We start from the raw sequence: 27959 nt of genomic DNA, 5'->3' as shown, positions 1-27959 counted from the left end.
GTCGTCAGTCCACCCCCAGTCATGGAGGATCTCTGTAGGGTAAAGACATGGAGATGGATTCTATCTGCCTGTTTCAGCTGGATGTGTATCAGTCAAGCAGCAGCAAGGCCGTAAGTCCTAAGTGGTGGTAAACGTACTCGCATTTCTTACCTAAATAAAAGTATCAATACTGCAATGTAGAAGCACTTACAAGTAAATGTCCGGTAATCAAAAGTAAAGGTACTCATTAGGATGTTCCTTTTTGATAATCGTTTGAAAATTGCTATGGTCTATGTATGTTTTCTAAATAATAATCAAAATGGTACATAAGTGGAGTAGATGTACTTAGTGATATTACTTTAAGTGTGTGTATTCATGACATCATTCTCATGCCCATAAAATCTGAATGACTGATTTGAACCTTGACCCCAACATGCACTCTGCCTTGGTTTTGAGTTACGCTTTTTCTCTAAAACAAACAAGAATTAAACTCTGAAACTTTGTCACAAGATAAAAGAGACACCAATGGGTTCATTTTTAGTTATAACTCAATTTCGACCAAAAATGTAGTACTGCACTCTGGCGTTGTATATTGTAGCTCCCAACGTGTGACGCTCCTTCAAAACAGGCCTGAAAATCCATCTGTCAGGATACCAAATGGGTATTTTAGTACATAATACATCGTGTTGATGATATTGTATTGGTGATATTTTGGTGTTATTAAACTGCTTTGTTTTTTATTTGTTTTATTATTTATTGTACAGCACCTTGTAACATTTGTTTTGAATATAACAAAAATGTACCTTACCTTACCTTACCATTTACCAAACATTACATTTGATTGTGATTATAGGCAATACATGGTTGCCATTCCTGCAGTTCTCGAGGCAGGCTCTGAGGCCAAGTTCTGTGTGGATTTTCTGCAGCTCAAGGAGACTGTGACCATGACCATCTCTCTCTCTGGAATGATTATCTTCCAGGAGACGTCTGACAAGCCATTCCACCTCTGCAGATTATTCCAGGTGCACTTCTTCATTTTGCTTTGTCTTGTTCATGTTTAACATAAATAAATTGTGTGTGTGTGTGTGTGTGTGTGTGTGTGTGTGTGTGTGTGTGCGTGCGTGCGTGCGTGCGTGCGTGCGTGCGTGCGTGCGTGCGTGCGTGCGTGCGTGCGTGCGTGAAATCTGATGCTGGAGAAAACCAAATGGATATCAATATGCATGTGTTTTGTGCCATCATTCATTTTAGTTTTGGACAACAATGATATCTATATGAATTATTCTTAACTTGACACACCGTATATTCATCGTAGGCACCAGCCGTGCAGACGACTGAAGTGCAGGTGGTGGTCCAAGGTCAAACATTCCAATCCATGGAAAAAAGGAAAATCATGTTCAAAGCTTACAAACCCATGACATTCATCCAAACAGATAAACCATTCTACCTCCCAGGACAAACAGGTAACCCGGCTGTGTTTGATGGTGTGGTATGTAGGTGTGCATTGGCCCTGCCCTCACAATTCAATTTGATTACCATTCACCAGGTAACAATTCGATTCTACAATGCATTGCAATGCATCACACTTTTCTGTATTACTGCACAACATGGCAATTATTTCCATCTGTCAATACAAGCAGTCAGATACAGTATACTGAACAACACATTACTATATTATAATGATATGTTATAGGCCTACAGTACTTATATTATCGATGTCTCATTGCTGCATTGCATTGCTGCACGGCCGAATCACGTTGCATTGCTGAATCGATTATTTTTGACACCTCTAGTGGTCTGTACTATATAACATTAATGAAATGTTGCTTTATAGCTTTTATTCAACAACCACTGATACAAATTTATGTATGTATGTATGTATGTATGTATGTATGTATGTATGTATGTATGTATGTATGTATGTATGTATGTATGTATGTATGGTTTAGATGAATTTGAAAGAGATTCAAGAATTTGGAAATGCTACTAAATTATCTTGAAAGTTTGAAAGGAGTGTCATCAGTCAGTTTCACCCCGTCACCCCCAAGAAATGTTTTTTGAGTGGTGTAAACCACTCCTACGACTGGCTTTGTTAGTTTACGTGTCTGTCTGTCTGTCTGTCTGTCTGTGCTCAAAAAATGAGCACGGTTGCTACGGTCACCCAGTTCACCCGGGTGTGATTTAATGATTTAATTACGTCAGACATTACGTCAGACCACAGCTGATCAGTCTATATAAGACCTTACACCACTCAGTTCACCCGGGTGTGATTTAATTACGTCAGACATTACGTCAGACCACAGCTGATCAGTCTATATAAGACCTTACACCACTCAGTTCACACGGGTGTGTTTTTTTTCCTACAATGAATCATTTAATTCATGTTTTTTTTCCTGCATTCCTGAGCCAATAACTCAAAACTAAAAGAATAATATGAAATCCAAAACAACTGACAGTGTAATCACTGATGAGCCTATGCTGATGATGATCCAGGTTCAAAGATAATGTTTTAATGTATACGTTTCGCTCTTGTTAAGATTGCTCTCCTATTAACTTCAGTCAAAGAAATCTCCATGGATTTTCTAATGGTTTCCATACTTTATAGAACAATTAAGGTAAAGCGCGGCATGATAACCATAAGAAATAAAACAGCAATATAGGGGCACGGTGGCACAGTTGGTAGTGCTGTCGCCTCACAGCTTGAAGGTCCTGGGTTCAATTCCCGCTCTGGACGCTGTGGGTGCTGGCGGCGTGTTTCCTCCTCCACGTCATCAGTGCCCATACCCGAGGCGGGGTTGGCGAAAGGGCCTTTCTGTGTGGAGTTTGCATGTTCTCCCCCGTATAGGAATAATCCAGTAATCCTGGTCTCTAAACTGCCTCCCCCTGGCCAGCTGGGGCGCCTGATGGAGGGGAGAGGAACTGGTTGGAATAATGTGTTCCTTAACTTCCTTGTGTAGAGCCCAGGATCACATTAGATAATTGACACAGGGGTGAATAATGGGTTACAAAATCGTGGGATAAAAAAACATTAAAAAAAAACAGCACCAATGGGTAAGAATAAGATAACATTCATTTAACCGAGGATCAGAAGTGATTTAAAGAAGACACTGATTTGGCGAGATCCACAGGCAGGGCATTCCAGAGCCTGCATGTGTGCCTGCAAAAGCCATACAGGCAAGACTTTCGGGACTACCCGGAGAGCCCATGCAGTTCCAGTAGTCTTGCGAGCCAGATTGTTGCCTCACACACTTTTCAAATGCTTCCGTCATACAGTCTGGAGCAACGGAATCTCTGAAAATGATCAAGCCATAAAGCGGATGTGACACCTCCTCCACGCATCCGATTTGTCTTTACAGTCGCACAAATTGATCCTGATATTAATCAAAATAATCGAAGCATTCTGCTAATTTTGTAGTTTAGCAGAATTGAAAATAAAAATACATAATACATAATAAATAAATAAATACAAAAATTACAAATACATTTTAAGATATATTTCGATGAACAGAAATGAGGCACAGGTGACAGCTTCCTGTTTCGGATTTCAGAAGGTGTAGTTCACTTTCAGACTCTACAGTATAGCTTTGGAGATTGTGGATAGTTGTCTGGCTACGCAAGACTACAGTTCCAGTGATCCCCACTGTTTATTCATCTTCTTTCATGTGTCATAGTGAATTTCAGAGTGGTTACCATGGATACCAAGTTCAGACCTGTGAATCAGCTGGTGAGTTACGTATAAACAAAGAAGCATTCTTCATTGAAGTGTTGTTGAGCTGCAATGATAGGTTAACGTTGCTGTCACACTGTGCAAAAGCAACAAGACAAATTACACATTAACGGTACAGTAAGTGTTTTTTCCATTTGTTAAAATAAGTAGGCCTATTAAATAGCTTTATACTCACTACAATAGAATTTGTGTTCAGTGACAGGGGTATCCTCGTCTCTCCAGATCTTTATAGTAAAATGTCAGGATACCGGTTTTATCCAATCAGGAGAGAGAACTCATCACCGGTTTTATCCAATCAGGCGAGATAACTCATACAGGATACAGGAGTGATGACACAAAGAAATCAGCAACAAATTTGAAACTTGCTGATACATGGCTACTTTTTCCTGATTGGCTGAAATTGGCAACCCATCTGAACATATATTTTCAGTTTATTAAAAGCTGGAGAGACAAGCATAGAGAGAGCCCAGTTATTGAATAAACACCCTAGCAATGATCAAAAGCTTTAACTTTTTAACAAAAAACTTTAGTTTTAACAAAAAAAATACACTTACCCTAACATTAAGCAAAAATAACACTATATTGTATCTATATTATGAAGTTTCATACATTTGTTTTTCTACCGATGACATTATGTTTTTATTATAGTCTATTGATCATATCACCCAGTCTCACTGTGAACACTGAATATGTGTCCATTGAGTGTGTATACACTAGTAAGAGAAGCATTGCCTGTTTAACATAATATCCATTTTGTTTTCTGTCCTTGTAGTACAACACTGTAGTGATCGAGGTAAGACCCTTTGCAGTAAGCATACAGCATCAATTCCCACAACGCAGAATGACATCTAATTTGTTGTTCATATTCACACAGTGATGAATGAATGGTGCATGTTACTGTTAAATCCACCTGGGAATATAATTGTTCAGTCTACAAAGATTGACTGTTTCCTTACTTCATTACATTAACATATTATGCATTGTTCTTTTTTATTTATTTTCTTTTCATTCCTATGTATTTTTTACAAGCATCAAAGCAGACCAATAACTTTAATTATGGGTAAAAAAGGTTTAACATACACACTCCTTGTGTGTGTTTGCATAAAAACAAGCATCACAGATTGAACTAGAACTGCACTCTGTCGAGTGCCTACTTGCCTGTTGCACACAAGTAGGCCATAAATGGCCTACTAGTGCGCAAGCGGAGAGCGCAAGTACTGTCGACCGCTACAAACTGTCAAATCTCAGCTTCTCTTTGAAAGAACGATTGAAATATTGAATTATTAGGTTTAGCTATTTGCTACGTACCTACTTTTTGCACGTAAAAAAGTAGTATTATGAAGTATATCGTAATAAAGATGTGGATTAAAGGACCCAATGCCTTCGATGGTGACGTATATCTCGTGTATATGTATATGTAATTTGTAAATTGATTAGCGGTATACTGTGGTTACTTTTGATGCGTATGCATCGTCCCAGCATATGACGTCAGGGTATAACGGGTATAGCTAGCTCTCAATGATGACTAGCTCTCAATGATGACGTAATAAAGATGTGGATTAAAGGACCCAATGCCTTCGATGGTGACGTATATCTCGATCAATGTCGGGGTGGATTACAGGAAATGGCTCTACATGTATATGTAATTTGTATGTTGATTAGTATACGGTATATATATATATATACGGTATACTGTAGTTACATTTGATGCATATGCACCGTATGCACCGTCCCAGCATATGACGTCAGGGTATAACTGGCGTCATATGCTAGCTCTCAATGATGACTAGCTCTCAATGATGACGTAATAAAGACGACACTATGTTTTAGTGTTGGGAGGATTAGAGGTAATGCTCCTATGTATACATGTATGTAATCTGGCACCACTGCCGTATCAGGCACGAGTAGTCATTACGTCATTTGCTGGGACGGTGCATACGCATCGTCCTGCGAAACTAGTACTTGCGCGCTCTGCTTGCGCAAGTAATGAATGCTTTATCGATCCATCCATCCATCGGTCGGTCGGTCGGTCGTTATATCGGCCACAAGACAAAATTACGTTGTCATGTAGTGCCCTAAACAAACATGAAAGTCCACAGACTTGGCTGGCAAAAAAATCTTAAGTGCTCTAAACAAACATTAAAAATGTCACGGTGCGACTCAGAAGTAGGACCCAAAATGCAGCAGAACAAACTGGTCAAATTAGGCAGGAGGTCAATCAAATGCAGAAGGATTTATTCACCCAAAACTAAGGCTACACACAGGACTGGAAACACTGCTTACAGAACACCTTAACATCTATACTCAAGCAGGGATTCAGGGAACATAAGGAACTGAGGGTTTAAGTACACACAGGGCCACAATACACAGGTGAACAGAACAAACAATCAACTCTGGGATTGGCTGGGAGAATAACAGGACACAGGTGGAGAAAACTAGTAATCACAGGGAGGTGAGACAAGACAGGCAAACACAACTAGGCAGAACAGGAAACACTAGGGCATCACTACATAATAAAAGTACACAGTACACAGATTATAGTTCATGACAGATTGACAGACAGTTTGTGACAAAAAATCCCATAGACTTGGGTGCCACATGATGTAATGTATTGGAGGGCCTTCAAAAATCATTTTAATTGTGGCGATCTGACTCACCTCTCTTCTGTTTGAACAGGATGCTTATGGGAACCGGATAGGACAGTGGCTGAAACACAGATCTAATGGGACAATTCTGCAGAATTCCTACTCATTGAACCCTGAGGCCCACGAAGGAACGTACAGAGTTATTGTTCAGATTGGAACAATCTGGAGATTCGATCATTCCTTCAAGGTCGAGAAATACGGTAACTGGTTTCATTTTCATGTGGGAGGGAGAATAGCCAAACTAAATTATAAGCCTACAACTGCAATTGTTATCTCCACCAGGCTGGAACGAATATATAAACTATAAATAGAAATATGTGTATATGCTATGTATTGCGTTGTATCATGATAACAAAGCATGTGCTATTTTGCTCCCAGTTTTGCCAAAATTTGATGTAAACGTAAAAGCACGTGAGGAGATAAGCTTTGAAGAAGATGAATTCACAGCTGAAGTCTGTGCAACGTAAGTACAGTAAGATGCTTTCTGTAGTACTGGTTGACAACAAATAACACAGCTGCACTTTCCTGACATAATACTGTCATAGCATCACAGAGGATAAAAAACACAATAATTTCCATTGAGGCCCTATAATTTCCCTCCTATTTTCTCTTGAGGCTGTCCGGAAGAAACCACCTAACTCCAAAAAACAAGAAATACTGCCTCATCAAAGTTGGTATTGTGACTTTATAGACCTGTATTGTCAATTACTTGATGAGAGGGGGAGAGGTGGAGTTAGGTGCTTTCCTTCCGACAGCAACGAAATGCATGGAAATGACAACATTTATTTTAGAAGATATTACTGTAGATTTTGAAATATGCTGTTGAAATAAACATTTTCTAGCATGGGTGGAAGGATTAAATACATTCAGGACATGTCCTCTTTTGCATATAAGGTGATATGTCATTACTACTCATTAGTTAAACAGCACCATTTTTACCAACGAATCCTAACCCAGCATGCATGGCGGCACAGAGTATAACTAACCCTAAAAGCCCTTTTCATACAGGTATTTTTTACTCATTACTTCATCAGGTATACCTATGGGCATCCTGTGCCTGGTAAGGCAGAAGTGGAGCTGTGTCGATCATTTAAAGGAGGCATTCTTATCCCCCTTAAGTTCACTCCGGAACACCCAGAGGGCATGCCTATTATTACTGCACCCTGTCATAAAGAGAGAAAACAGGTATCAATGATTCCTGCCTGCGTAGTAGTGGTTGATCGTTCTGTCTGTCTGTCTGTCTGTCTGTCTGTCTGTCTGTCTGTCTGTCTGTCTGTCTGTCTGTCTGTCTGTCTGTCTGTCTGTCTGTCTGTCTGTCTGTCTGTCTGTCTGTCTGTCTGTCGGTCTGTCCTTCAATCAATACCACCCCCCTCCTCTTTCTAATCAACTCCAAGCCATTCGTATATCGACTAATTATTCACTTACTCACTTCTTGAGTGTTTTCTTTGTTCTTTCTTTTCTTCGTATATTGTACAGACGGACAAGAGCGGCTGCGCCAGCTTTACTTTTAAAATGTCTGCCTTCACCGGACTTGATCCAAAAGTTCTCCAGGATCGTCTGCACCTCAATTCTAAAGTAGAGGAAGATGGAACAGGCAAGTCTTAACACCTGATGGAATAGTTACAAGCAAACGATGAAGTAGCCCCATTTGGAACCTCACCCTACGCTCCGAGAACAGGTTCTGTGGAAAATACATGTTTTAGAGTGGGATGAAACAACCGCTTACAAAGCTTATGAAGTCAGCCAGTAGGCTACCATGTTTTCCCAATGTGATTTTACGAAAGCAGTACTGCGCATGTGGACGGGGGTTGACTGACCACAGGCTCACTAAATTATCAATTTAAGCCTGATTTAAGTGGTTGTTTCACCCCGCTCTAAAATGTTTACTTTCCACTAATTTTATCATCTGTAGCTCTGTAGAAATACCTTTACTTTTTGGATACGATACTGCGAAAAGGGTTTTTGCCACTGTTTTTGGAGGGCTCGACTCATTTCGACTTATGCAGGGATATCCTGTCACACAACGTCTTCTCGGAGCTAACAGTGGAGGGTGAGGTTCCAAACGGGGGCTAACGATGAAGAAGATGAGCTTCAGCCTCACCTGCAGCTCATCAGAATGAAGAGATGTCTCTAACACTGAAGTGACATGGACAGTCTTTTTCTCTCCCCAGGAGTGATACGGCCACAAGGGAAAGTGATCGATATCTCATATGCTATTGGAGAACTTTCCTTTATTTATGTGACATCCAAGGTGTATGAGGGCCAATCAGTGATTGAAGGAAAAGTAAGTCAAAATATTAATAATTTCCACCTATATCTTTCCACCTATATTTCCACATATATATATATATATATATATATATATATATATATATATATATATATATATATATATGTATATATGTATATATATACTTTACTGGAGTATATTTTCAATACTTACTTCTATTCTTCTTCTATTACTTCTATTTTACATATTTTCCGACAGGTCAAAGCACGCTACTTGAACAGCATGCCCATCCCCGGCATGTTGGTGTACATGTTTGTACACCAACATGTACAAGGTGAAGTGCACTCGGCACGTAACATACTGACGCTCAAAACGGATGGCGATGGCATGGCCGCATTCTCATTCAACACGTCAGACAGGGAGATCACGCTCACAGTAAGTCACAGACAGTGGTCCACCACAATGATAGGGATAGGGGGACCACGTAGATCACAGTAAGTCACAGACAGTGGTCCACCACAATGATAGGGATAGGGGGACCAGGGAGATCACAGTAAGTCACAGACAGTGGTCCACCACATTGATAGGGATAGGGGGACCAGGGAGATCACAGTAAGTCACAGACAGTGGTCCACCACATTGATAGGGATAGGGGGACCAGGGAGATCATAAGTCAACAGACAGTGGTCCACCACATTGATAGAGACAGGAGAGACCAGGGAGATCATAAGTCACATGCAGCAGGACATCGACCAATGCGGCTGGAGGGTTAGACCAGCCGCAATTTGTTGCATTTTTTATTTTATTTTCATAATGTCAGAATAGACCCAATAGAGTATTGTCCCAAATGGCTGCCGTAAAAGGTGAACTGACTGGAATAAATAATGCCGCACAGGTGAATGCAGTACACGGTACCAACAACAGGGAATGATAATGGACATACTATTTTGAGATAGCCTATGTGTGCAACTGTGCAAGTGGTAATTTAGCCCACAGCTAGCTCTAGGTGAAAAGGATTTGGGTCGCCAAAATCTGTTGGGGGCATCCTCCGGAGAACAACAATTGTAGAAGCAACACAAGTAGAAGAGCACGCACAATCGCACATCCAAACAATTAAACAACAATCTCATCCTCTGTGGTTCATGCAGGCACAGGCAATTTCATGGAAATCAACCTGTAGTTTTATGAGGCGGACTAATGGTCAGATCAAATATTGAAGAGGCATGTTTCCATGAATGAATGAATGAATGAATGAATGAATGAATGAATGAATGAATGAATGAAAAGAAAACATGTTCTGTCTCTTTTTGCTATGATGAAGGCTAGTGCTAAACCAGAGCTAAATAGACACCCCAGCGCCAGAACGCCATACTATGTGGAACGGCAACATCGCCTGTCGGTCAGGAGGCCAGGGAGCTCACTGGAGGTGAAGAAGGTAGAGAGGCCACTGCTCTGCGGTGGAGAAAACCCCATCACCGTCCACTACACTGTAGCTGGAGAGACGGCAGGCCCTGTGGACCTCATGTACCTGGTGAGTGGCTCGCTCGCACGCACACACTGCACACTCGCGCGCACACACGTGCACGCACACACACACACACGCACACACACGCACGCACGCACGCATGCACGCACGCACGCACGCACAATCTTGTATATTAATATTCCTTTGCATATGACTTCTGAGCCATGTATATCTGTAAAAATGCAATTGATATTGTATTGGCACCACCACACAGTATGTGTTGATGTCAGCATGAATGCTTCTCCATATTTTCACCTCTTTTGTTTCCAGATTTTGTCCAAAGCAACCATTATCAAGCAAGGACTTGTAACGGTCCAAGTGCTCCATTCTTCAGGTAAGTCAACATAACAGCATTGATCATGTGTGGAGCTTCCTGTGCTTGTACAGTAGTTTACAAATTATTATATTATAGCTTTGGATACATGGACCAACAGTAGGCTACATTATACTATAGTGTAAGTATAGTGTCAGGTGTAATCATGTCAACATTTGTGATCTGATAATGATGGTTTATTGAGCATGCCCGTAATTTAAGAAAGAAAGAAAGAAAGAAAGAAAGAAAGAAAGACACCCACCCCACAAAGCCTTACAGGAATGTGACAACCACCATGTACAGTAAGTGGTGGTTCAACCATTTAATCTGCTACAGGCAAATTATGTCATTTCTGATTTTTGTGTTGGCTGTTCAAAAACAGCGCTGTTTGAACATTTTGAAACATCTTGAAAGTGGGAGAACTACTGATTTAGAAGGCAGTTGTAGAATCTGCCTCATGTCTTAGAGACTCAGCTGTATATCACTCAAGTGTTATGTCCTCTCCTCTCCTCTCCTCTCCTCTCCTCTCCTCTCCTCTCCTCTCCTCTCCCTCCACATTGCTCTGGTTCCAGTCACCGAGGGTGAGATCTCCTTGAAGTTGGACGTCAGCCCAGAGATGGCTCCATTGTTGGAGGTGCTGGCCTACGCTGTCCTCCCCAGTGAGAAGATCATCGCTCACCGTGCAGAATTCACCACAGAGAAATGCTTCTCTAATGAGGTCAGTTCAAGTCCCGCCTCTGGCAGTTTTCTATCATCTGGTAACTCTGGAGGACGAGGGGCCAGAATAAAGTAAAATTAAATTACCGGTAGGCCTGTGGACTGTGAAATGTACATTGGTCAACTATATGGATAGTGAAGGAAAGGATATGCTACGGACCTATAGGCCAGCTCCTACCCAAGGCTACATGGATAGTGCAAATTAAAAACTGATAAGCAAGACCAATACCAATACTAAAGGTACAAGGAAAAATGACATACTAGTGCTGCCCGATAAATGTTTCATTTGACAGTAATGCCCTACTTCTTAGTACAGAGTATGCACAAAAGTATCCAAAATAGCTATAGGGATGTCCCAATCACGTTTTTTTGCTCCCGGTCCGATTCCGATCATTAGAGTTTGAGCATCTGCCGATACCGATTTTTCGGGACAACCCTAAAAATAGCTGATAAAACAGTCTCACCGTGAGCTGTATCGCCACATTTTTGCTATATTTGATACATTCTGAACATGAAATCAGTTAAATCTGAATGTAAGTTTTATACATATTTTTTTAATGAAAATATCAAGAAGAGATAGCCAATTTAGAATATATAGATATTAGATCTTGTCAGGTTGACCCAAGCGAATAGCTTGGATGTGAGTGGGGGCTAACAGCGTTACTCATCACAAAGTCAAAGGTGATGTTTTTTTTTTTGTTGGCGTGATGTCAGGTGTTTCTGGCGTTCTCTCCGTCCACGGCCACCCCGGGAGAACAGAGCACGCTGCAGGTGTCGGCCGCGGCAGGCTCGCTGTGTGGGGTCAGCGCCGTCGACCAGAGTGTGCTCGTCAAGGAGCCAGGCAAACAGCTGGATGCAGACAAGGTGCGACCATAGAGTTTCCAGTATAAAGGATAGAGAGCGGACCGTCACCTGCTATTCATTTAAATGGAAGTTGTTCAGTGGCGTTTTGAAGGACCTCAATGTTAAAGCGGCGATGGAAGAAAGTGCTCGCATTTGTTTTTCCACTCAACCATTTAAACCCCATATAACCGGAGTCCCAATACTAGTGTATTTTATGTTTTGTGTTATTGTGGGGAAAGCTTTCGTTGAAAATTGCCGATCGACAACGTGTCACGTTGTCAGCTTGTCGATCTGGTGAAAGCTATACGCCTTCCTCACAATACGGATGCTGCAGGGTTTAAGTGGTTAAGTAACAGTTTCAAGACCACGATGTACAAGTAAAAGTCTGATAGGCCTAAAGAATTTAGTTGAATAAAAGCACAAACAGATTTGGCATTAAAATATATGTAAAGTATCAAAAGTAAAGGTAGTCATGATGTAAAATGTCCCCTGATGGAAGGTCTTTGAACAGCCTGTAGGTTGACAGTCTAATAACTAGGTCCTTTTTTCGTTACATTGGACTCAGGCTCAGCTAACCTAGGGTTGAATTGAATTGATTATTTTTGCTATGCTCTTTTCTTTAATTAGATATTTAACCTGTTGCCAGTGATGAGAGGAAATATACCATTTGCACTTGACGATGGAGAGCGATGTGATGAAATTGAGCATGATTACGAAGTGTTTAAGGTATCTCTTCAAAAAACATTACAATGATATTTTTCTTCTTTATAGAAAGCAGCAACCCTTTATGCAATCTTTTATTGACAATGAAGACCTCCTGGGGAATTTGGGCCATACAGTTTGGAAGCCTGTGTGTGTGTGTGTGTGTGTGTGTGTGTGTGTGTGTGTGTGTGTGTGTGTGTGTGTGTGTGTGTGTGTGTGTGTGTGTGTGTGTGTGTGTGTGTGTGTGTGTGTGTGTGTGTGTGTGTGTGTGTGTGGGTTTCAAGGTAGCTGTGCCACAATTGTCATTTATAATAAATTATTGTCAAGCGGATACATATTTGCTTTTCATTGTATTATTGTTTGAATTGCTACTTTAGGATACTTCTTTACTATATGACATATATTCTAGGATCTGGGACTGAAGATGGTAACAAATTTGATCACGTTATGCACCCCACGTGCAGGACATCCAGGAGTTAAAGGAGAATCAGAGACAGGACAAGGACAAGGCTGTGAGTATACTATACTATACTACTATATTTCAGTCAGACAACTCACGAATAGATTTACCAATATTTATTACAGAATGAGTAATGAGTGTGCATATGATATTTGACTTGGTGTTCGGCTCTGCTGGATTTTCTCCCTGCTCGGCACGATTAAGCACCAACATAAAACATTAAGAGCAGGAAGATAGATATACAATAAAACCCCCCATTGGGAGCATACATAGCAGAGCCCACCGGTGGTGCTGGGGTGGTGGAGAAAACATCACATACAACCAGGAACCATGTGCAGAGGAAGGCAGGAAGAGCATGCAGTCTAGTGAGCTTAAGTAGCCCGCCCAATTGGTCAGCTGACTGCCGCATCGGTGAATGACGTGTGGGACTTGCACACACTTATACACCCACATTGTAATGCAGCATGTTAACCCCTTGAGTGTGCACCTTTGAGCATGGCATGAACCCCCTCCAGCATGTCTGCATGAACTAACTCCGCAAGCTACGTCTCATATATATACTATATATTCAGTCCGCCCTCTATACTATATAGCATATAGCATATAGAGTTATAAAGTATAGAGGGCGGACTGCCCCGCCCCCTGTAATTCATTTAAATGGAAGTTGCTCAGTGGCGTTTTGAAGCACCCGGAAGTGCTCTATGTTAAACCCCCGCAGCTGCTCAGGGTTTCCTCGCGCTAAATGCAGGGGCCCGTCTGCAGTTCCAGCTCTGACCACTAGGTCTCGCGGCTTCAACGTTGGCCAGCCTTTCTGGGGGCTTGGTAGCCTATATAGCAGTGAATTACACTTACTCAGTTACATTTGCTTTAGTCAGTTTTTGAGAGTATATAGTTATAATGAAACATGCTTTACACTTTAAATCAATATTGTATAGGCCTATTGTGATTCTTTTACTTTTTAACTTTCACTCCATTGCATTAGGGTCACATGTAATGAACTACAGTCTTTCTTTTCTTTTCTTTTCTTTTCTTTTCTTTTCTTTTCTTTTCTTTTCTTTTCTTTTCTTTTTTCTTTTCTTTGCTCTGTCACATTATATTGAACATGTATGAGGTCATTGAATTAACTCAAATAGCTTGACACAACTTGAGTAGTCTTTTCACTACTTCCTTATGCTTATTTTAGACATTGTTTGGATGACTGACTCTTCTTGTCAGTAGACACTATTTAAAGTAAGACCCAGCCACCAAGCATGAAGTCAGCTCATCGCAGTGTGCTATCGTAGTTTGAATTCTGAGGAAAATATGTTTTTCAGATATGGATTCAGATATGCGGCTGGAGGTTCCTGATTATGGGTATATCTGGAGTTCTCCACTTCCACCACCCATACAAACAATACGCACCTTCTTCCCAGAGACATGGATATGGGAGCTGGTGCAGATGGGGTGAGTGTGACATCAAAATGTAACGATACGTTTTAAAAGCGATACGATATACGTAACACGATACATGGTTGACGATACGATACAAGTCACATGGGCGATATTGGTTCATTATTTATGACGATACGATACGATATGATTCAATGATTTGAAATTGATACAGTAGCTATTTAGCAAATAGATTAAATGTGTGTGAAAAAAATATTGCAGGTTTTTTACGGGAAACATTTATTATTATGGATTTAATAAGTAAACAGTGATTATCTGGCAAATAGATGGACATTGTATTTGAACACATGGACAAACTCACGCCTTGACATGAACACAGAGAATACACACATTTATCGATGTAAGTACTTAGTATTAATACAATTGATTTGATTGATTGCATTGCAAAACGATTCAATACTGATTATTTGCATTGCAAAACGATACAAGGGATGTCCCGATACCCTTTTTTCATTTCCGATCCGATCCCGATACCACAATTTCTGTGTTACCCGATACCGATACCAAATACCGATACCAGAGAATAATAAATGTAATAATAAAAAAGAAATATATATCTTATTTTGAAGTCCACAGATGGGAATAGTGTTTATAGCTATCTCGCTATATATCTTGTGTTGTGTTTATAGCAGACTTCTCACTCAAATGTGCACTTGCAGTTTGGGCAACTCCAAAGCAAACTCCACATGTCCCAACATTTTATTTACCTGCCATAGTGTGAACCCCTCACCCCTGTGTCGGATCGGTGGTTAGACTGGCATATTTGCAGATACCGATATGACCCGATATGACCAAATAAGGGCCGATCAGATACTTTGGAAGAGGCCCGGAAGTAGGCCGAGTTATTTCTAAAATGGCCTATGTGCATACTGCATAGAGCCATGTGTCTTATGTTCATCATTGTTCCACCCAGGGACTCAGGGGTGGAGGACATGCCCCTCACCGTGCCAGACACCATCACCACATGGGAGACGGTGGCTTTCTGTTTGTCTCCGACACGTGGCTTCGGTCTGGCTCCTCCCAAGGAGCTCCGAGTGTTCAAACCATTCTTCCTGGATCTCAGTCTGCCGTACTCCGTCATCAGAGGGGAGAGCTTTGTCCTGAAGGCTACCGTCTTCAACTACCAGTCTAGCTGCATCATGGTACTCCATCAGTCAGTCAGTCAGTCAGTCAGTCAGTCAGTCTGTCTGTCTGTCTGTCTGTCTGTCTGTCTGTCTGTCTGTCTGTCTGTCTGTCTGTCTGTCTGTCTGTCTGTCTGTCTGTCTGTCTGTCTGTCTGTCTGTCTGTCTGTCTGTCTGTCTGTCTGTAATCCCCTTAGTGGTGGCATATTGTCTCTTCCCCATGCAGGTGAGTGTGACTCCGAGGCCCTCGAGAGATTACACACTCTCAGCCGTCCCCGGCGAGAAGTACTCCGCCTGCCTCTGTGCCGACGGACGCAAGACCTTCCACTGGACTCTGGATGTTTCTGTCCTAGGTGAGACGTGTAGTCTGCCTCAAGGGGTTCTCAAAGTGTGGCCGGGAGGTTTAATGGGTTAATATACATACAATTAACGGGTTGCTGGGTGTTCCTTCTTCCACTGTTGACGTGTGTATAGGTGTTGTCAATGTGTCTGTGAGTGCCGAGGCGGTGACGTCGTCCGACGCATCGTGTGGCGGCCAGGTGGTCAGCTTTCCTGAGAGAGGTCACGTCGATGGCATCACACGCTCTCTGATAGTCAAGGTAGGCATTTGGTATTCAGTGCACGTACCGCGACATATTCTGTCACGATCCTGCAGCCGGGCATTTAGACAGGACGTTACAATTAGAAACTAGAGAACAATTATTCATGCAGCCACATCATGTGCGTGTGTAAACAGAGTAATTACGTTGGGCCAATGCGTGAATTGAATGAATGTTCTGCCTTTTCAGGCAGAGGGAATAGAGAAGGTTAAGACTGACAGCTGGCTGCTGTGCCCAGAAGGTAACTGTGGATTTTATTTTTATTTTCGTTATGCCAATTGATTCCTCCCCACATACATTTCTGTGTTGTCAGTGCTGTTGTAGCCTAGGAAACCTAGACGTTTTTATTTCCAGAAAGAAGTGCTGTTGTATCCTACTGGCTCACCTGCCAGTGAGGAGTCCCCACCAGGAGGACATGGAGCCTTCGTCCTACTACTCTCCCGCTCAACATTGCCCACAGACAGGTGCCCAGTATAGGAGAACATGCAATGACCAGTATCTCTCTCTCTCTCTCTCTGTCTCTCTCTCTCTGTCTAGGAGAGACCTTGACGAAGGAAATCAAGCTACAACTCCATGATTGTGTCCAGGATTTTGTGATTTGGGGATCTGTCCATTCATCTGTATCCGTCCTGGGTAAAGACACAATTTAGCCTTTAGATCTTTTGGGTTGAGTACTTGACAACTTTCTTTCTATCTCCCACAATGTCCTCTTCTCAGCATCCTATAGCTGTCTCTTCTATGCTTTGCTAATGCCTGTTTCTCACCTACACAGACCTATTCAATTCTCTCTCTCTCTCTCTCTCTCTCTCTCTCTCTCCCCCTAACAACAGGAGACATCCTGGGTCGTGTCATGCTGAACCTGAGTGGACTGCTCCGGATGCCGTACGGCTGTGGGGAACAGAGCATGGCACGCTTGGCTCCCAACATCTACATCCTGGAGTACCTGAAGAACACAGAGCAGCTGACAGCCGCCGTCGACTACAAGGTCACTCAGTTCCTGAAGAGAGGCGAGTCAAAAAACGCCCTGCCTCCGGATTGTTTTAATCTATTTAGAGTTCTCTTCAACTTGCTTCCATGGATAAACATGTCCACATGTCCAATCCACCTTTAACATTATGGAGACTGTACTCCTGTTATCACCCTCCAACACACCTGCACCTTGTCCTCACTGCGTTCTTTTTTGTCTCCACCAGGCCGAAGGCATGGGGAGAGAGTATGTTTTGCACTCCGTCCGTCCGTCCGTCCGTCCGTGTGTCCGTCCGTCCGTCCGTCCGTCTGTGATCAGCTAATCTCTGGCACCGTTAACCCGGTCCATGCCAAATTTTGCACACACACTCCCTGGATGCCAACGATGAACCTCTGCCCCAAAATGTCCAGAACGGCCTGTTATAGCGCCACCAGGAGGCCGCTTTGTGCAAAACAAGTTTTTGGACAGTACACCTACAGATTTTGTCCAAACATCACGCAAATTGGTACACAGTCTCTCTAGAGCCATTCAACGAAACAGGTCTTTCAGATTTCTCAGACTCCATCCTGATTGGCTAAGATTGGCTTCCAAAGCAAGCAGGAGTGCTCAGTTTCAAACAAAATGCTGCAAATCATGAACACATCGTGTGAACTCAGCCTCATGGTGGCGCTATAACTGGCAGAAAAGTGTTTTTACCTCTAACTGCACGGATCTGTGGATAACTTTGTATGCCAACTCCCTAGAGGCCAAGGAAAAACCTTTGCCTGGAATTGTTCACATCTGCTCTTTATAGCGCCACCAGGAGGCCGACATATGTAAAACACATTTTCTAATATTACTCCTTCAGATTTTATCCAAACTTCACGCAAATAGGTAGACATGCTCTCCATAGTCATGTGATCAAGACGGGTTTGTTTGATTTCTCATAATCCACCCTCATTGGCTACGATTGGTTTCTAAACTTTTCAGGAGTAGCCGTTTTGTACAAATCGCCACAACTACTCAACACAGCGTCCGATTGTGGTGAAACTGTGCATGCATATTCCCACTAGGCTTTGGAAGAAATGCCACTTGACAGTTTTCAAATCAGCCTCATAGTGGTGCTACAACAGGCCAAGCCACGTCACACACACACGTACGCATGTACGCACGCGCACACGCGCACACACACGTTTATATTGCTCCTAAACATTTTGCCAAACATCACACTCACACTCCTATCCTCCCGGTGGAGACCTGTGCCCAGAAGGGCACTTTTTCTAGTTTCCCCTTTTTTTGGTGCCAACAGACATTGTAATACGTTTGTACTTTTACTCAAGTATATTTTGATTCCTGAACTTTTGCTTGTAACAGTGTTTCTACATTGCAGTATTACAGTAATGTAGTACCTTTTCCACCACTGTGTATTTGTCATGACTTTGTACTAACCATGAGGTGAATGCAAACACAGGCTTCCAGAGGCTACAATACTTCAGGTACAGAGATGGTTCCTACACAACGTTTGGAATTGGACAAGGGAACACATGGTGAGGATATGTTATATAAGAACTTTCTAAAGCCCTCCTCATGTGTGTGTGTGTGTGTGTGTGTGTGTGTGTGTGTGTGTGTGTGTGTGTGTGTGTGTGTGTGTGTGTGTGTGTGTGTGTGTGTGTGTGTGCGTGTGCGTGTGCGTGTGTGCGCGTGGATGAACAAATAGCCCATGTGCAATACATGGGAGCTATTTTGACAAAGATATTTTGTGTAGAGCAGATCTAGTATAGAGCCCTGGGGATTGTGGTCACAAATAACATACAAACGTATGCACAGTAGGCCTATACATAAATTAATAGCGAGCAGGTCATTGTACCCTGACAGGGTGATAAGATATGACCCCAAAGCCAAGAGTAGGCGTCCGACTCCTTACATAACTAGAAATAAAGTTGACGCACTCAGGGGCATATATACTTGCTGTCCGGAAGAAACCACCTAACTCTACTTTATAGGTTTTGGTAGTTTTTTCATGAATCAGTGCTATTCAACACCCTTTACATCTGTGTGTTGATTAAACAATATTTAACCCCAATGAAAAGTATTAAAAAGTGCTTGGACAAAAAATAGATGTTTTCACATGATCCAGGAAAAATTACATTTTGGAATTGGTCGTTTCTTCCAGACAGCAGAGATATACTAATTGATTGTGTATCCAATTAAATAAGTTTATAGAAATGTTATGTCCCACCCCATTTATATAAAATCTATGGAAACATACCATGACAAAAATCACACCCGGGCGCTCTTATTATCTTACAACATTGAGGACAAAACAGACAAAACAAACAATAAACTCTGTTCATTGTCAATGGCGTTTTTAAACCTTAAACCATATAGGAGGGGCTAGCACCCCTCAATAACCTTCTCTGGCCACCAGACTGTGCAGCAGTAGCCAGCCCTTAGCACAAAAATGTGGCCCGTGAAATAAGGTGTATATATGCAGTATTATTCACTGAATGATTTGGACTGGGACTGAATGATTGAATGATGGGATATCCATGCAAACAGTGTCTCAAACAATTGCAAACTTGAAAAAGGAGTCAGTGAATGTTTTTGTCCATCTTTAGGTTGACTGCATTTGTCCTCAAATCCCTTGTCAAAGCAAAGGATTTCGTCTTCATCGACCGTTCGAACATAAACCAAGCGAGTAAATGGCTGGAGCGCAAGCAGAAGAGCAACGGCTGTTTTAAACAATCTGGGAAACTCTTGAACAACAGACAGAGGGTATGGGAGACCTGTCCATATACCATTGCTGTTGGGTCCATACTTATGCTTTTTTTCCTGTAAATACATGGCATATTTTGTCATACTACAATGTCACACAAAAGTAGAAGATCTACAAGGTGCCACATTTTGAGGTTCTACGTAGTTCTGCTATGTTATTTGCTACTTTCAAATTGCTGAAATGATTGAAGTTGCAAACAGTACAGCAAGTACAATCACGCGTTGTTAATGCTAAAGGGATAACAAAAAAAAGCATTGATGGCCTGTTTCCATTGTAGTCTGATGTATATTCAATTACATTTTCATTGTTCATTCATCTGAAACATATAGAAGAAGACATGCAATACAATACATTGTTAGTGTATATGTGTGATTTCCATGCGTTTCCTCTCTACAGGGCGGAGTGTCAGATGAAGTGACTCTCACTGCTTACATCACTGCTGCCTTCCTGGAGATCAATGTGTTGCCTTCAGTGAGTCATCTTTGTGTTGAAGATCATTGATAAGGTGGTTCGTGGTGGTTAAGGTCCCTGCCCACCACCGCAGAGTCTGGGGGTTTTGAAACCACCGGGGTGCGTCCGGCTTGGTCGGCCATGTTCGGGGGAGGGTAGCCGGAGCGGGGAGAGTGATACTGTATTTGACACTGCATGCACGAACTCAGGGAGTGTTGGGCGGGAGGAGCAGGACTGAGATGCTACAGTATGTCCTCCTGGTGGGGGCTCCTCACTGACACGTGAGCCAGTAGGATACAACAGCAGTGACAAATTAGAAATGTCTGTTATGAGGATAAAAATGACATAACGACTAAATTGTGGAGAAAAGGAAAAAGAAGCAGTGATAATTAGGTACTCGAAAATGCACTCTTATGTGTCTGTAACTCTGGAGAGTGTACACAATGGTCTGTGACTTTGAGAGTAACATTGAAAGTCATGATCCAAGCAATTTTGATTGCACATTTTGTACAACCCACAGTTCTAAGTTAAATAACCAAATTTATGCAGAGAAAAAAGAAGAAGAAATGGAGTCTGTCTAAGCTTCACAACACATTGTGAACTTGTAGATGGCCTATGTTCACAGTTATTTGAATGGCGATTCATAATGTATTTTGGTAAGTTTGGGTGCGGGGAGACACCACATTTTTGGTCTTGAGCTGAATTTGGGAAGCACTGGTCTCATATGGATTGTGTGTGTCTCTGTTGTAGGACCCTGTGGTGGAGCAGAGTCTGTCTTGTCTGAGGGAAGCCATCGATGAGGCCAAGAAGACCAACACCTACACCACAGCTCTGATGGCCTACACCTTCTCACTGGCCGGAGAGACGGAGACACGCACACTTCTGCTTCAACACCTGCGCAACAATTCATTACAAGATGGTGAGATAATTCACAGTCTGTGGATCTCAAACGTCTTCATTTCAAGTGTACAAAGTGTACAAATAACCTCCTGAAGAGAACCACAGGAGGTATAGGTGTAGTTCCAGACTATATAGCATTCGGAGATTGTGGAATAGTTGTCTGTTCTACGCGAGACTACCTGCACCCCTTAAAAATGGGTCCGCGACCCACACATGTGTCCCGGGCCTACTGCTTGGGAAGAAGTGGTGTATATTAGTTGATGTACAGTATAATGCAGTTGATTCATTATTAATGGCTGTGTGAATCATAGTGGCTGTCTGCATCTGGCTGGTTCCCCAGGTGGTTTCCTCTACTGGTCTCAGACCTCCAACGACACCTCAGCCTCCCTGTCAGTAGAGATGAGCTCCTACGTGCTGCTGGCCCTGCTGACCGGCTCTCCCACCACCGAGGAGCTGAGTGATGCCGCACGCATCGTCCGGTGGTTGGCCCGCCAGCAGAACTCCTATGGAGGCTTCAAATCCACACAGGTACAGTATAGCCTATACTACCGACGGTCATGAGAACTTCACACATTCACACAAAAGGAATAATGGGTCATTCTGTTTATTCTCATCGTAGATATTACATGTCTGTCTGTCTGTCTGTCTGTCTGTCTGTCTGTCTGTCTGTCTGTCTGTCTGTCTGTCTGTCTGTCTGTCTGTCTGTCTGTCTGTCTGTCTGTCTGTCTGTCTGTCTGTCTGTCCGCTGCATGATGGTCTGTGTTTGTAAAAAGAGGTGAAATTTATATTTACTGTAAGTGTATGGCTTCCAGCTCAGTAGTTACAGTATCTAGCACTAACGTGGATTCAATATTCATAATAAGTGTTTCCCACGGTATTTCCCTTTTTCCCCCTGGCTTGTTCATTTATAAACCAGAGATTGTCCCTGGGAAGTAGCTGTTTTAGCCTGTTTAGCAAAGTACTAATACATGCTTTGTAGGACACGGTGGTTGCTATCCAGGCGCTGTCCCGCTACTCCACTCTGGTCTCCAGCAAAGAGGGCTCCAGCATTGTGACCATCAAGTCCTACAGCGGCTTTGAGACCTTTCACGTGGATCAGAGCAACAGGCTGTTGTACCAGGAGAGGGCGCTCCGAGATCTGTGTGGAAAGTACATCCTGGAGGTCAAAGGCGACGCATGTGTCTCAGTGCAGGTTAGCTTCTATCTGTGTCTTATTACTATACAACGTATTCTACGCACAGTATTTTCACTGTTCAAAACGGTTACTTTTCAGGAAATATGTTGTTATTATTTAGCTCTTTTGAATACGTTTCATTGGTTAAATATTCACAAAGCCCACATACAGACAGACTTAACTTATTTCAAACTGTACATGTAATGTAAAAAATGCCCTATTCTGTTCTCCACATTGTGAGCTTGTAGATGGGCTAACAACCACGCATAAAATGACCTGTCTTTTAGTTGGGGGGGGGGGGGGGGGGGGGGGTTGTGTGAACAGAACACAAACATTGGCTCGTGATTGGCTGATCACCCCATTGCCTGACCAAGTACATATTGAAGCTAAAAGTGAGGGCAGAAAAGTGAAGGCGGAAAAGTGAGGACGCAAATTGTGATTGGCCGGCGTGATGATGATGTATGATGACAAGAGCGCCCCTCGCTTCACACGTCGTGCTCTCTCCTCAGATGTCTATTCGATACAACATTGCGACGCCAGCGGAGGACAGCAATCTGACCGTCAACGTGTCGACCGAGGCCAGCTGCCGCGGTCCGTCCTCCCACAGACCGCACATGACCTTGAAACTACAGAGCCTGTAAGGACCTCGTGCAGAGAACGAACTGCTGCAGTAGTTCGCAAACGTGTTTGGCAGTGTTGTAAAGTATACTACATTTACTTAAGTCTATTATTAGTATTTCCAATTTCCAGTAGTTTTACTTCTACTCCACTATATCTCAGAGGCAAATATTGTACTTTTACTCCACTATACTATCATTTGAAAACTTTAGTTACTACTGTAGTTACTTTGTACATTTTGTTTCACAATTATTTTGGTTATTGTTACAAAACATACATTAACCAATACAATAACCACTTCAGCCCTATATAGCCTACATATCGGCCATTTGAAAATAGCCGATCTATAAGCTCACAATGCGTCACAATGAGACACATTATTTTCAAAAGAGTTTTATACATTTGAAAAGTACATTTTGATACCAATACTTTTGTGCTTTTACTCGTACATGTTGAATTCCGGACTTTTACTTGTAACTGAGTATTTCTATATTGCAGTATTGATACTTTTACAAAGAGTACTTTTACCACCACTGGTGTTCGGTTGACTCTCAGGGCACCCCATGCACCTCTAGATTACATTCCCTTTACCATCTTATATTCATGGCATCTTTTTCTATTTTGTCATTTAGGACAACTGTATGATAGGCTGTACTGTACCCATTTGTATTATAATAAAGATGATGATGATGATGATGATGATTTTATACTGTAATTAATATTGGTCAATTGCAAATATTATCGAATCATTCTGTGGCACCCCTGGAATGGCATCAGGATACCCTGGGGTGCCATGAGCTACAGTACAGCCATGTCAATTATACACTGTGTACACACATAAACTGAATGTGCCGCACAGATAAACAAAAACCATAGTAAAAAGGCATACAACAAAGGACAAATATATACCGGTGTGTGTGTGTATATATATATATAATATTATTTTTTTGGTGTATGAAATTCTATATACTTTCATATAAAACACAAATGTTTGTTTGTTTTTTGCCCCTTCTACAGATACACTGGAGATAAAGCACCTACAAACATGGTGTTAATTGAAGTAGCAATGTTGTCTGGATTTGTCCCTGAACCAGAGTCTTGGAGCAAGGTGAGGTTGTAAAAAGAAACCTTTCAACTGTACTAGTGTAGACGTTAGTTAGAGTCCACATAATAACCAGTTGAATGTTATGGTTTCTTCTTCACAGCTGAAGATTCTGCTGGGAGATCGTTTGACACTAAAGGACAATTATGTCCACATTTATTTAGAAGAGGTGAGACTGGTGAATGACACTTGATGTTCAATATACAAATCTAACCTCATCATTGCAGCAAAAATCTTTAGCTCGGGGGGTATAAGAATCGACCCATTCACACTCAGAAATTTGAATTAACATAATGTAGAGAAGCCATGCACTCCTCTTTTATTAAAGATGGGGTGCCATAGTTTTTGTACTTTGTATGGAGGTTATGGTGGTTATAATATGCTTATATCATGTCTTCCCTGTGTATTTAGGACATGGGCATGGGTCCCCCATTTAGTGGGGAATGGGGTCAGGCCGATCAGGCCGTTAGTAGAGATATAGAAACAAAATCTTGATATAATCTTCTTCTCTGACAGTTACACAAAGACATACCCATCAACCACGAGTTACAGGTCATACAGGAGGTCGCTGTTCAGAACCTGCAGCCAGCCCTGGTCAAGATCTACGATTACTACCATCCAAGTGAGTTATGAGAGTCTACTTGTGAAGACCAGCATTAGACCAGCATTAGAAAATATCTTCTTAACAAACGTAATGTGTGATTAATAGTGTAGTAGGAAACATTGTGTAAATCTAATAATAATAATAATAATTCATTCAAGTTTTGTTTATTCTCGAAATTACACTGAGTAATCAAACTCATTTTCAGTGTCGTCGAATAATACAATACAATACAACAATACAATATCATATAGAAAAAAAAACATCACAATACATCAGATCAGGAAAAGAAAAACAAAAGATATACATGTGAATTACATAGGTTTACAAATAAAAAGCTAAGACAAATTTCAAAACGATCTAAAAACAGTTACATATTGTGGGTGTCGGTATGCTCACCAAGGTGAGGCGTTCTAGCACGCATGCGCGTGCACTGTACCGTGCACTGTACCGTGCTGTACCGTGCTTAAATATTGGCCACCCGGTATCCAAAACAAAACTGGTACAGTGACAGCTCAGTCCCATGTAATAGATAACACACATAATCTCATTTTCTACAGATTAAGTACAAAAATTGCCAACATTTTGTGCCCACCTTGCACGCTGCCATAACCCACTATGTAAACGTTTTAGGTCAAACAAATGAGGCTGATCCTACAAATGTCTTCTGAAGTTTTCTGAAGAACCTATGTTCTATGTTTTGTCCATAGTGCTCAAACTTTTTTCATGTAAAGGATGCCCCACATTTTACCTATTTTACTTACTAAATGCTTGCTTTGAAAATGTATATTCAAAGATTTGCACACATTTTCAAGATATTTCAAAAATAGCACATAGCAGATCTACAAGCTAATTGTGTGGCACAAAGTGGTGCACTGTGAGGTTATATCTGCTCACAATGTGTGGCATTACGATGCATTGTGAGCCTGTGAGATTGTGAACTAAAAACTAAGGTTTTCAAATAACTGTATGGAAGTAGGCCTACAATATTTGTCTCTGATGTAGTGGAGTAGAAGTAAAAGTACTGAACATTAGAAATACTCCAGTAAAGTAAAGTAAAATAAATATATATAAAAAAAATCACACCCGTGTGAACTGAGTGGTGTAAGGTATAGCCTGTCTGACGTAATGAAATCATGTCTGACGTAATGAAATCACACCCGGGTGAACAGGGTGAACATAGCAACCATGCTCATTTTTTCTGCACTAACAAAGCCAGTTGTAGGAGTGGTTTACACCCGGGTGAACAGGGTGAACATAGCAACCATGCTCATTTTTTCTGCACTAACAAAGCCAGTTGTAGGAGTGGTTTACACCACTCAAAACAAAGCCAGTTGTAGGAGTGGTTTACACCACTCAAAAATGTACCCGTGTCTGTTCGTACCAAAAATGAAATCACACCCGGGTGTGATTTCATTACCTGGCTTTGTTTGTGCAGAAAAAATGAGCATGGTTGCTATGTTCACCCTGTTCACCCGGGTGTGATTTCATTACGTCATTACAACAGGGTGAACATAGCAACCATGCTCATTTTTTCTGCACAAAAAAGCCAGTTGTAGGAGTGGTTTACACCACTCAAAAATCTAAATTGTACTTAAGTTCATGCAGTTAGGCTACTTGAGTCTTGTTTTCTTGTAGGCTATTCCTTGTTGCTCCAAACATGCTAACAGGACTTTGTTTCACTCAGGTGAACATTGGCAGACAGAATACAGCTATCCTTGTGGTTCACAGTAATGACCATGCATGTCTGCCACAGTACTGCAGGTACGGTTCCATTATTTCATCATCACCATATCATATAATGTGGAAAATATGTATATTTACATAATGATTGCTCATTGTGTTGTGTCTGTTTGTTATGGCGGCAAGGTGAAGATTTGAGTTGACTTGACTATTTACCTTTACCAGATTAGATGTAGACTAGTGTATCCAAATTAATCACTTTAAGTCCCATATACATGTGGAAAGCTATCTGTACTTGTAAATACTGATCAATCTCCACGATCAACTTTGTACTCCCCTCATATATAGCATGTAATTTAGGATCTAAAATGATGTACTAATGTCAAGAGCCACCTTTATTTGTATAGCACATTTAAAAACAACAGAAGTTGACCCAATGTGCTTCCATTCAAAATAACATCATAAAGACCTCATAAAATGCAACATAGTACAAGAAACGTGTACATCACTGTAGAGATGTTTACTGGATTATTACAATGACAAGCCATGAGGGAGTGTTTTGGCTATTGCTGAGTATAAAGTATATAGCTAGAAACTCAGGTTCAAGTTCTGACAGTAATGTTGAATGAACAAATAACACATTAAATTATAAGAACAGTTTTTTTCCTGATATATACATTTTTTTTTTCTATCCACAGATGTTTGAAGAGACAACTCATTCTTCCGCCTATAATCCAGTAACATTGGCAATAAACCTGCTTATAGCGTCGCCGTTGCTCAGAAATCTCCATTATTTCAACTTTTTTATATATTTTTTCCCGTAAATTAATGCCCTACTTTGTCATACAACGTGTCGCACAAACGTAAAACAAACGCTAATCTACAAGCTCACAGCATGTCGCAACGCCATTTTCCCAGAAAGAGTAACAATCAAAAGGCAATAGAATGCTTTCTTTGTGAGAAACATGACAAAAAAAAAAAAAAAGGAAGCATGAGGACAGAAAAACAAAAGATATACATGTGAATTACATAGGTTTACAAATAAAAAGCTAAGACAAATTTCAAAACGATCTAAAAACAGTTACATATTGTGGGAGTCGGTATGCTCACCAAGGTGAGGCGTTCTAGCACGCATGCGCGTGCACTGTACCGTGCACTGTACCGTGCTGTACCGTGCTTAAATATTGGCCACCCGGTATCCAAAACAAAACTGGTACAGTGACAGCTCAGTCCCATGTAATAGATAACACACATAATCTCATTTTCTACAGATTAAGTACAAAAATTGCCAACATTTTGTGCCCACCTTGCACGCTGCCATAACCCACTATGTAAACGTTTTAGGTCAAACAAATGAGGCTGATCCTACAAATGTCTTCTGAAGTTTTCTGAAGAACCTATG

The 27959-nt window shown here is 41.5% G+C and overlaps 1 protein-coding gene across 1 annotated transcript; it reads left to right on the top strand.

Moving 5' to 3' along the window:
• Positions 1-47: 47 nt before the first annotated feature.
• Positions 48-27528, top strand: LOC306937084 (alpha-2-macroglobulin-like; the record flags this gene model as incomplete). The annotated part of the gene is made up of 31 exons (XM_079520754.1): positions 48-127; positions 833-1001; positions 1292-1439; positions 3648-3700; positions 6380-6548; positions 8520-8632; positions 8837-9013; positions 9900-10109; positions 10374-10437; positions 10989-11134; positions 11848-11997; positions 13143-13194; positions 14452-14581; positions 15501-15729; positions 15935-16061; positions 16183-16307; positions 16497-16548; positions 16845-16940; positions 17138-17328; positions 18709-18800; positions 19872-20028; positions 20426-20500; positions 21230-21398; positions 21720-21907; positions 22359-22571; positions 23063-23190; positions 24189-24279; positions 24377-24442; positions 24790-24895; positions 26562-26638; positions 27256-27528. The coding sequence occupies 30 exons, from the start codon at positions 48-50 to the stop codon at positions 26606-26608; spliced, it is 3813 nt and encodes a 1270-aa protein (XP_079376880.1). The 3' UTR covers positions 26609-26638; positions 27256-27528.
• Positions 27529-27959: the final 431 nt, after the last annotated feature.

Source organism: Electrona antarctica (assembly GCF_951216825.1).
Source record: "Electrona antarctica genome assembly, chromosome: 14".
Taxonomy (NCBI): domain Eukaryota; kingdom Metazoa; phylum Chordata; class Actinopteri; order Myctophiformes; family Myctophidae; genus Electrona; species Electrona antarctica.
Note: the sequence above shows the minus strand (reverse complement) of the source record. Positions and strands in the feature narration are given on the sequence as shown.